This window comes from Sinocyclocheilus grahami, unplaced genomic scaffold (genome assembly GCF_001515645.1).
Source record: "Sinocyclocheilus grahami isolate Dianchi unplaced genomic scaffold, SAMN03320097.WGS_v1.1 scaffold284.1, whole genome shotgun sequence".
Classification (NCBI taxonomy): domain Eukaryota; kingdom Metazoa; phylum Chordata; class Actinopteri; order Cypriniformes; family Cyprinidae; genus Sinocyclocheilus; species Sinocyclocheilus grahami.
The window spans coordinates 97788-108524 of NW_015505463.1; the positions used below are offsets into that span (position 1 = coordinate 97788).

General features: G+C 38.5%; 1 protein-coding gene across 1 annotated transcript in view; it reads right to left on the reverse strand.

The window, feature by feature from the left end:
* Positions 1-6368: 6368 nt before the first annotated feature.
* The window catches only part of brsk2b (BR serine/threonine kinase 2b), a 161415-nt gene continuing 157046 nt past the window's right edge, over positions 6369-10737 (reverse strand). Inside the window, exon 20 of the mRNA XM_016292339.1 lies at positions 6369-6940. Coding sequence (XP_016147825.1) covers positions 6918-6940 — 23 coding nt within the window. The 3' untranslated portion in view covers positions 6369-6917. The remainder of the gene's footprint in view (positions 6941-10737) is intronic.

Genomic DNA, 10737 nt, shown 5'->3' on the forward strand with positions numbered 1-10737 from the left:
GCGGAGCCGTGGGAACGGAGGGAGGCCGGTGGAGTAAATGCTAATGCGCCACACCTGAGCCACTCACAGGTCTGGAGTCCCACTGAGGAGCTCCGGAAGGATAAAAGGAGGAGTGACGACAGTGTTGGACGAGAGAGGACCAGGCCTGGACTTTATTTTGTGTTTTGGTTCTGTTTGTGCGCGACAGTTGTCCGCGAGGGGCTGTCGCGCTGTTTTGTGTTTTTTTTTTATATTATTAAAGTGTTTAAATGTTCACGGGTTCCTGTGTCCTTCTTCCCGATCTACAAACGTTGTTACAAAGAGATTCACCTGAAAGGTAAATATATTTTGTGGCTCATATATCGGCATATACAGTCGTGGTCAGAATTATTGGCACCCTTGGTAAATATGATCAAAGAAGGCTGTGAAAATAAATCTGCATTGTAAATCATTTTGATCTTTTATTTTAAAAATTCACGTAAATCTAACCTCTCATTGGAGAATAAGAATTTAAAATGGGTTGAAATATCATTATGACATGTTTTTTCTCTAATACACACTTAACGGCACCCTTTTATTCAATGCTTTTTTAAACCTCCATTTGGCATAATAACAGCTCTGAGTTTTCTCCTATAATGCCTGATGAGGTTAGACTAGAGAGCTCCTGACAAGAGATCAGAGACAATTCCTTTATCCAGACCCTTCAGATTCCCAGCTCCATGTTGGTGCTGCTTCTCTTCAGTTCACCACACTCATTTTCTATAGGGTTCAGCTCAGGGAACTGGAATGGCCATAGCAGAAGATTGGTTTTGTGTGCAGTGACCCATTTTTGTGGTGATTTTAAGGTTTGTTTTTGGATTATTGTCTGGTTGGAAGACTGGGCACAGCACAGGGAGTACTGACTGACAGCGCTTGCAAGTCACCTACTCGAATTACCGATGCCAAGGCCAAAAGCAGAGCAGCTTTGTGCGACATGGGGCACAGGCCAGCCGTTTGAAGTGGCTTAAACGGAGGGCCCTCAGGACTACAGTATAGACATGCCCCATGTCTGCACAGGTCTAGGGCGTGGTGGGTTCAGTCTCCGAGCTCCCCTTAGAAACTTAACGATTGAGCTGCCAGCCACGAGAGAATGATTTGCTGCATGGCTGCCACATAAACCTTGAGTGTGGAGGGGGTATGGCCCTTGTCCAACAACTCCTTAAGGAAGGTTAGCACGTGGGATATGTCACAAGAATATGGATCCAGACTTCGTGCTGAACAGCAGTCACCGAAGACTCCCCATTTAAGGGTGTAAAGACGTCTTGTAGACGAAGCTCTAGCCTCTAGAATGGTATTAGTGACTCTCGCTGGGAGCTGGCTAGACTCTCGTTGAGGGGCCAAACATGAAGACTCCACAGCTGCGGTTTCGCTTACGATAGAGGGTCTCTCCTGTGGTATTGGCCACGGGGCTGCAGACAGCAGCTGAATCAGATCTGGGAACCTAGTTTGTTTTTTCCAGAGTGGGGCCACTAGGAGGAATGAGCATTAATTAATGTATATAGAAGTTTCATAACTGAAAACGCTCGCTCTGTTCTGCGCCAGTGGACAGGCACTATTGGCCACCATTTCATTCCTGTCTGTAATGCAGCTCACCTTCACCGAATATGTTGATGACAAGGGTTGGTGTTTCTTGCGCAGGTCTGTTTTTAACATGCCTTGACTGTTGCACAGTCTGACATTAATGGCCGCTGAGATCCTAGTGTGACATGAGGATCATGTTCTTGCAGTCTGACAAGCAACGATCGTAAAGGGACTATTATAAATTGCAGTGTTCACCCAGCTTTAGGATGTCCATCCCAATGTTACTAGATTACGGCAGTTTGGATCCTGCCTCACTTGTGGAGACTTCAGATGATGCCAATATTTTCAGACTTCAGATGACCGCAACTATAGAAATACATACAAAACTGCCAGATATTATGTATTGTAATCATTGCCTTAAAGCGTAAGTTTGGTTATTTTCAACCCGCTTTGTATCGCTAGATTCGCTACTATGATGATGATGATATATGTGAACAATGTTTACTCTTTCTCTGAGTTACTTGTACTGAGATATGCCCATTTATTTGTCAGCAAAATTCTGCCAGCTGATGCAAAACTGCAAATGTTTTTTTTTCTGTTTAACAAAAAAAAAATTTTTTTTTAAATCTTACCGCTGGGCACTTTGTTGCCAGAAGATGCACCCCAGTGAGTCACAATCACCTCTGCATGTTTAAAGGATATTTTGTGATTTGTAACCTTGAAACATGCATTTTCTGTAAACCTGCTTTGAAATATGTATTGTGAAAAGCGCTGTACCCTTACAACAGTTAACCATGGTTTTACTATGTAAAACTATAATCATGACCGTAGTAATCATGTTTTTTTTCCAAACCACGGTTTTGTTATCATGGTTCTATTAGAGTAATAGGCCTATTATATAAATGCTGGAGAAAAACTGTGGTAACCATTGTTTTTGAAACCATTTTGTAGTTACTATGGTTTACTATGATGTAGTAAGACCAGGGTTATATATTTACTGTGGATTACTGCAACAATCATAGTTAAACCATGGTTATTGTAGTAAAGCGCAAACGTTTTGCGAGAGAACACAAGATTTGAAAAATAATAATAATCCTCCCACCACCGTATTCTTTATTTTTTTCCACCACCACGGCACTTTATGGGCTTCGTAGAAATGTACGTCTCACATGTGGAATTATTAAATAATAACCCCAACCCCATCTTACCCCAAGGGTCTAATTGTATCTTTTCACTTCAAAATAAATATTTTTTTACTCGACAAATCTAAAAACATTAATGTGTCCATAAATCTTTCATTAGACACAAACTTAATATTCAACATAAAATCACTAATTTTCCAGAGAAAATTACTATCACTATTTTCCAGAGATCACTTATCCTCAAAACTGTTTTGATTGACAATCTTACAAAAGTTGACTTTCAGATGAAAAACTAAATAAAATAAAATGAGCCATTCACGTGTTAAGATTCTGTGCCATTTATGGTAAAGAAATCAAATAAAAAAAGCTACAGGGGGTCCTCTTGCCCCATCTCATCCTATGTTACAGAGAAAACAGCAAACACTCATCCAAAATCCCAAAGTCAATGGATTTATTTCCGTTGCACTGAAGTTGTTCACAGTATAGTTACAAGGGGATACATTAGCGGCAATTCTATTTTTTCCCGCTCGGTATTAATCAAATTCGTGATGCATTACAATCCAGCTTTGCTCCTTTTTTCTCCCGAAGTACAAAATAGGAAGGACAATAATGTGTATTGCTTAGATTACATCTCCGCTTATTCTCCACGCTGTATGTTCCCATAAGTGATCACGTGTTATGAAATCCAAGACCATGATGCAGCAGAGCATGTGGCCAGATAGCGTTCAGCGTTAAGGGAGATGAGAGAAAAACGACCAACTGAAAATGAAGGCATGATAACGGGGGAAACAAGTCGATGATGGAAAAAGGGTGAAGGGGAGGAGAAATTTAACATCCACAACATCATGCAAATTAAAGCTGAATGTTGGACATGCTATACGAGAGAGAGAGAGTCAGGAGCAGCAGGATCCCCTTGATGGTTTTAAGAAAGTCTTTGTCCAAAGTTATCTATTTACAACATGTGATTTTGAGCTCATCCACCTGTTTTACACGCACAATGAGATGAGTGACAAGTATCAATACTTCATTATCCCTCAGGCCTGATCTAGCATTCTGAGTTCCTCCATTGATACTAAATGTCAAAAATACCAGTAGTCTAGACATTATACAACTGTTGGCTCTGGGGTACCAATACAAGGAATTACTTAGTAAGCTGAAACTGTCAGTGTAGATGTTTGAGCTAAGGTGCTCTCTTTAGTTAATGGGCTTTTAAACTCTTGATTCATTACGTACTCAATAACAGCAGCAAAGACAAAAGCCTTTACTGCAGAAATAAAGATCTAAAAGTGAACAGAGGGAAACAAGATCATCAGTTTTCTGAGCATCACTCATGATGTTTACGTTCCCTAAAATCATCAGTTTTGACCTAAGATTATCATAATCAGAAAGGCTAATTCTAGACAGATTTTGCTGCTGCTTCATGAAAATGCAAGTTATGTAAAAAAAATTGCTTAATCCAAATGAATGAATACCATGGAAAAGCCCATTACCCAAGTTAGCATTAGCCTGCAGTACAAGACTTACTGCATTTCACCATGTTGCTAGTCACACAGTCACAGGCTAGCAATTGTGGCAGAATTAACCATGCTATTAATCCGTACTTTAATTCTCTTTCCTCAAGCCCCCCCCCCCCCCCCCCCCCCCCCCCCCCCCACCACCCTAAAGAGACTAGTCTACATTCTTAAATTACCAGTAAATAATTTAACATACTACAAGCTCTTTAATCTGTTCAAAGCCAGGAAAGAAAGAGTGCTTCATTCACAAAATCGGATAAGTGTTATCATACACAAAATCCTTCAAACAATCTGACAAGTCGCCCTGATGCACACAATAAAATCTCCACCATTTTGTATATATAAATATTCCCCAGCTGAATAAATAAAAAAGACAAACACATAAATAAGTTACAAAAAAGGGTAAAAGGTCCTCTGAATCCTGCAGATGTTTCTCAAAAAGTAAACACAAAATAAATACAAATTGAAAATTGACATCACGAGCAATCCTCGAATACATTAAGCATAATCATCATTCAAAACTAACATTTCATGAACGCTACATGAAAAGAAAAAAAAAACAGGATGTGGCAAAACAATTCATCTAAGCATTGTCACTGATAGACATTTGTTACATAAGGAATATTTTCAGTCTGTACAACAGAATAGGTCATTTACTGTGACGCCCCCCTCCCACCCCCGTATCCCAGTCCACAGCCCACCCCAAAGTTCATCCCCACCATTTTTCAAATAGGATCTCCAAATCTTGTACAGCAATGATACAGAGTCCATAAAATGTTTTAAATTCTTCATTTCACAAAGAAAGACTATATTGAAAAGAATACAATCCAACCACGGTCCTCGAGGGCAACTCCTCAAACACGTGCGTTATGATATCCAAAGCTCCACTCGCCATTTGTAATGATGTCCGGTATGTACGTTTGTGTGTGTGTGCATCAGCAGAGAGGGGAGGAAAGAAGACGAGCAAGGATTAAAAAAAAATATATATATGTTTAAATAAAAATATGAATTGTGGGTTAGCTTAGAGAGAATTCATAAACATCTTTATTTTAAGGCTTCACTCCAAATCCTCGGACATGTGGCTGTATGTACAGTAGCTGCAGGAGGAAGGAGTTGAGGAATCTTGTTGGTGTTTGGGGTGTTTAGATGCATCAGAATGAGGAGTTTCCCTCAGCTGCTTGTACTGAACTTCCTGTGTAATGTGCCCTCCATCAATGTGCCATACATGAATCTTGTGCAAGAGCAGGACTTGGGGCTTTAACACGTTTTCTGGATAATTCCTGGTAGCAGAAATAAATAAAGGCATCATAAAACAGAACATAACGATACACCGTGAAGAACAAACAACACTGGAGAGAAACAAAATAGGCATGTGTCTCTGTATGCGCCTTTTGTGAAGTGTCGGGTGTACTTCAATATTCAATCCATAATATAAAACTTTGTAGAAGCTTGGTTAAAACCAACTTGAGTCAAAAACATCCTTTCACCATGACTGGATTCTTATATTTTATTTTAAAACTAGTAATCTAGTATTTCTCCGAGTGACAAATATCAATATTTCATTATCTCTCACCCCCCACCCTAAAGAGGCTAGTCTACATTCTTAAATTACAAGTAAATAATTTAACATATACTACAAGCTCTTTAATCTGGCCAAAGCCGGGAAAGAAAGAGTGCTTCATTCACAAAATCGGACAAGTGTTATCGTAGCCTACACAAAACACAAGATCCTTCAAACAATCTGATGAGTCGCCCTGATGCAAACAATAAAATCTCCACCACCCGGTTTTGTATATATAAATATTCCCCAGCTGAATAAATTAAAAAAAGACAAACATATATAAGTTACAAAAAAAGGGTAAAAGGTCTCTGAATCCTGCAGATGTTTCTCAATAAAAATTAAACACGAAATAAATACAAATTGAAAACTGACATCATGAGTAACCCTCGAATACATTAAGCATAATTGTCATTTAAAACTAACATTTCATGAACACTACATGAGAAGAAAAAAAGCAGGATGTGGCAACACAATTCATCTAAGCAATGTCACTGATAGACATTTGTTACATAAGGAATATTTTCAGTCTGTACAACAGAATAGATCATTTACTGTGACGCCCCCCTCCCCCTCCCACCCCCGTGTCCCAGTCCACGACCCGCCCCAAAAGTTCATCCCCACCATTTTTCAAATAGGATCTCCAAATCTTGTACAGCAATGATACAGAGTCCATAAAATGTTTTAAATTCTTCATTTCACAAAGAAAGACTATATTGAAAAGAATACAATCCAACCACGGTCCTCGAGGGCAACTCCTCAAACACGTGCGTTATGATATCCAAAGCTCCACTCGCCATTTGTAATGATGTCCGGTATGTACGTTTGTGTGTGTGTGCATCAGCAGAGAGGGGAGGAAAGAAGACGAGCAAGGATTAAAAAAAAATATATATATGTTTAAATAAAAATATGAATTGTGGGTTAGCTTAGAGAGAATTCATAAACATCTTTATTTTAAGGCTTCACTCCAAATCCTTGGACATGTGTGGCTGTATGTACAGTAGCTGCAGGAGGAAGGAGTTGAGGAATCTTGTTGGTGTTTGGGGTGTTTAGATGCATCAGAATGAGGAGTTTCCCTCAGCTGCTTGTACTGAACTTCCTGTGTAATGTGCCCTCCATCAATGTGCCATACATGAATCTTGTGCAAGAGCAGGACTTGGGGCTTTAACACGTTTTCTGGATAATTCCTGGTAGCAGAAATAAATAAAGGCATCATAAAACAGAACATAACGATACACCGTGAAGAACAAACAACACTGGAGAGAAACAAAATAGGCATGTGTCTCTGTATGCGCCTTTTGTGAAGTGTCGGGTGTACTTCAATATTCAATCCATAATATAAAACTTTGTAGAAGCTTGGTTAAAACCAACTTGAGTCAAAAACATCCTTTCACCATGACTGGATTCTTATATTTTATTTTAAAACTAGTAATCTAGTATTTCTCCTGGTTTTAAGGTTGTTCCTGTGTCCCAACTGATGGTGCCATCTTGGCTTTGTCTTGGCCAGATGGACATTTGGAGTCATTAGGCTCAGGCTCATGTCTCTTGCTGTTGGCATGCTTGGGCGTGCCGGGCGGATGGGACACCTGCCCGTTCTTCTCGTCTGAAAAGAGCTGTTTAATTACGTCAAAGAAGTTACTCAATGGGCTGCCTGGGTGCACAGACGGGAAAAGAGGAGAAGAACAAGAAAACAAGAGAGAGACAGAGAACAAATACATGAACAATGAGGATCACAGATGAGGCAAGGTGAGATGATGAGAGGCAGGATGAGACCGCATTAACTGGAGACAATAAGCCATGTATCGGAACACACTGACACGGATACAGCACACATCTGCAGGCATGTTCAACTGTTTGATCATACAGCTGTATAATTGTTCAAAGGTCTTATTGTGGTAGTGAGTATCTGTGGCTGAACAGTCTCCATCTGAGCTGTGATCATCACTGAATGGAATGGAAAGAGATGTGACGGTGTTGATTCATTACAAAGAAAATCAAGGTAGATGGTCAAAGACTTGTTCTTAATTAGACATCATACCTCAAATTCAGGATATATATCCCAAATTGTGTGCATATACATGAAGGATTTAGCAAATACTGTAAGCTATATATACATTAGGGGTGTAAAAATGCATTGGTACACCTGACAATGAAAATTGTCTGATTGATTCACTTAAAAAATCTGGTTCTTAAGAAACTATTGTATGCGAATTGGACTACTCCGGTAATGCTGTTTTTTTTTTTTTTATTCAGTTAAAAGAACCGAACCGGCACATGAATCAGCCTATACTGGTCATGTATTATACTTGTATTTTTTTGTCTTTTTTTTATGAACAAACTCTTTTTTTCCCCCCCATGTTTTTGGACTACGTTGCTCATGCTGTATGTTTTTATTCACTTGAAAGAACAGGTTCAGAGGAAACATTTGTTGGCGAATCTGACTTCTCTGGTCATGCTTTATTATTTTGATTCACTTACAAGAATCAGATTATAAGCTTCATTAATTTGTGAATCAGACTATACTGGTTGGATTGTATTATTTTTTTATTTTTTTGAACAACTTAAAAGAACCAGTTCATAAGAATCATTTGTTCACAAATTGGACTACACTGGTCATGCTGTATGTTTTTGACTCACTCAAAAGAATCTGTTCGTGAGAAGCATTAGTTTGTAAATCTAACAACACTAGTCACGATATGTTTTTTACTCTCTTAAAAGAACTAGATCATAATAGTTATTTGTTCAGGAATCAGACTACACTGTGTTTTTAAATCACTTAAAGGGATAGTTCACCCAAAAAATGAAAATTCTGACATTAATTACTCTCCCTCATGTCGTTCCAAACCTGTAAGACCTTCGTTCATCTTTGGAACACAAATTAAGATATGTTTTGATGAAATCGGAGAGCTTTCTGACCCTCCATAGACCGCAAGGGAACTACCACATTCAAGGCCCAGAAAGGTACCAAGAACATCGACAAAATAGTGCATGCGACATCAGTGATTCAAACTTAATTTCATGAAGCAATGATAATACTTTTTGTGCGCAAAAAAACTCCCAAAAATAACAAATTTATTCAACAATTATTCTCTCCCGAGTTACCATCTACCACCATTATCGAGAGTAACACAACGCATGGGTCGTGTTACGCTCAATGGTGGTAGATGGTAACTCGGGGAAGAATACATGTTAAATAAAGTCGTTATTTTTGTTTTCTTTGCGCACAAAATATTCTCGTAGCTTTGTAAAATTACAGTTGAACCACTGATGTCTAGTGATGGGAGAAACTAACCTTTTCGAAGCTTCGAACCAACTGCTTCGAAGCGCTCGAAACACCACACACTGCTGCTGGTCAAAACTGTTAATGCAACAAAATCTCAGGCCAAAACATGCATAAAAAATACATTTTACAAAAACATACTGAAAGTATAATGCATTAAATGCAATTACAATAATATACCATTAAATATGTGTATAATGTTTTTAAATTATTATTATTAATTTGCAGGGCTTGTTTTGTCTGTTTTATGGAGAGCTTGTTAACTACTTCTCATCATTTTAATTACACAAATGTTTCGTTAAAATGTCTACAAATTGATAAAACTGATCCGAGATCAGGTAGAAGTCAAAGACGCTGATTCAATGGTTCGCCGCTGGGAGGATCTCAATGAACTCGCATGATTCATGGGTTCACACAGATCGCCCCCCCAAAGGCAAGGCAAGCATCAAGATTTCTCTTTTTCAGAAGGGGTTTAACAACTGCAGTTTTCAGGGAGTTTGGAAAAGTCCCAGAAAGAAGTGAGGCGTTCACCACTTCTAAGAGATCTGCTTCCAAACAGTTAAGCACCCTTTTGAAAAAATATGTGGGAAGTGTGTCAAGATAGCAGGTTGACGATTTAAGGTGCTGTACTATTTCTTCCAAATATTTGGAAGAAATAAGGCAAAGGCAAACCATTGAAATTTCAAAAAGTTTAGAAACAGTTATGACGTAACGAAGCCTCATTTAGTGAAATCACTTGACTTCGGCAGTTTGATACGCGCTCCGAACCACTGTTTCGAAACAAATGATTCACAAAGGTTTCGAAGCTTCATGAAGCAGTGTTTCAAAAGCGGCCATCATTACTGATGTCACATTGACCATTTTAATGATGTTCTTACTACGTTTCAGTGCCCTGACCGTGGTAGGACCCTTGCTGTCTATGGAGGGTCAGAAAGCTCTTGGATTTCATCAAAAAAATATCTTAATTTGTGTTCCGAAGAAGAACGAAGATCTTATGGGTTTGGAACGACATGAGGGTGAATAATTAATGACAGAATTTTCATTTTTGGGTGAATTATCCCTTTAAAAGAACAGGTTCATAAGAATAATTTATTTATAAATCAGATGACACTGGTCACGCTGTATGTTTCTGATTCACTTTAAAGAACTGGTTCATGAAAATCATTCGTTCATCAGATCAAACTACAAGCTGTATGTTTTTCATTCATTTGAAAGAACAGGTTTAATTATTTGTTTGCCAATCTGACTACACTGGTGGTGCTGTATGTTTTTGACTCACTTAAAATAACAGGTTTATAATAGCCATTTGTTCAGAAATCATTTTGCGCCATATGTTAGACCCTATTAATGTTGCTAAAAAAAGGAAATTAATGCAATCATGAACAAATGTACAAAAATACATGATGTATTGCATGATTTAGTAATGAATCATAATTATATACAATCAGTGTCAGTGCATATATTTACACCCTGATATATATATATATATTCATCATTTCTGATTCAAATCAAAGGCCAAAAATGAAATCTCATAAATGGATTGAAATTTAGTGGTACAAATTGTTGCAGATTCTGAATACGACAGCCGGCCCAGAAGGATTAACTACACGCCATATTTGACACCAACACAGGCTTGCAAACCATCACCTCTTTTTCCAGTTTCATAAGTGACTGAGCAGCAGCGGCCTGATAGGCCACGGCCTG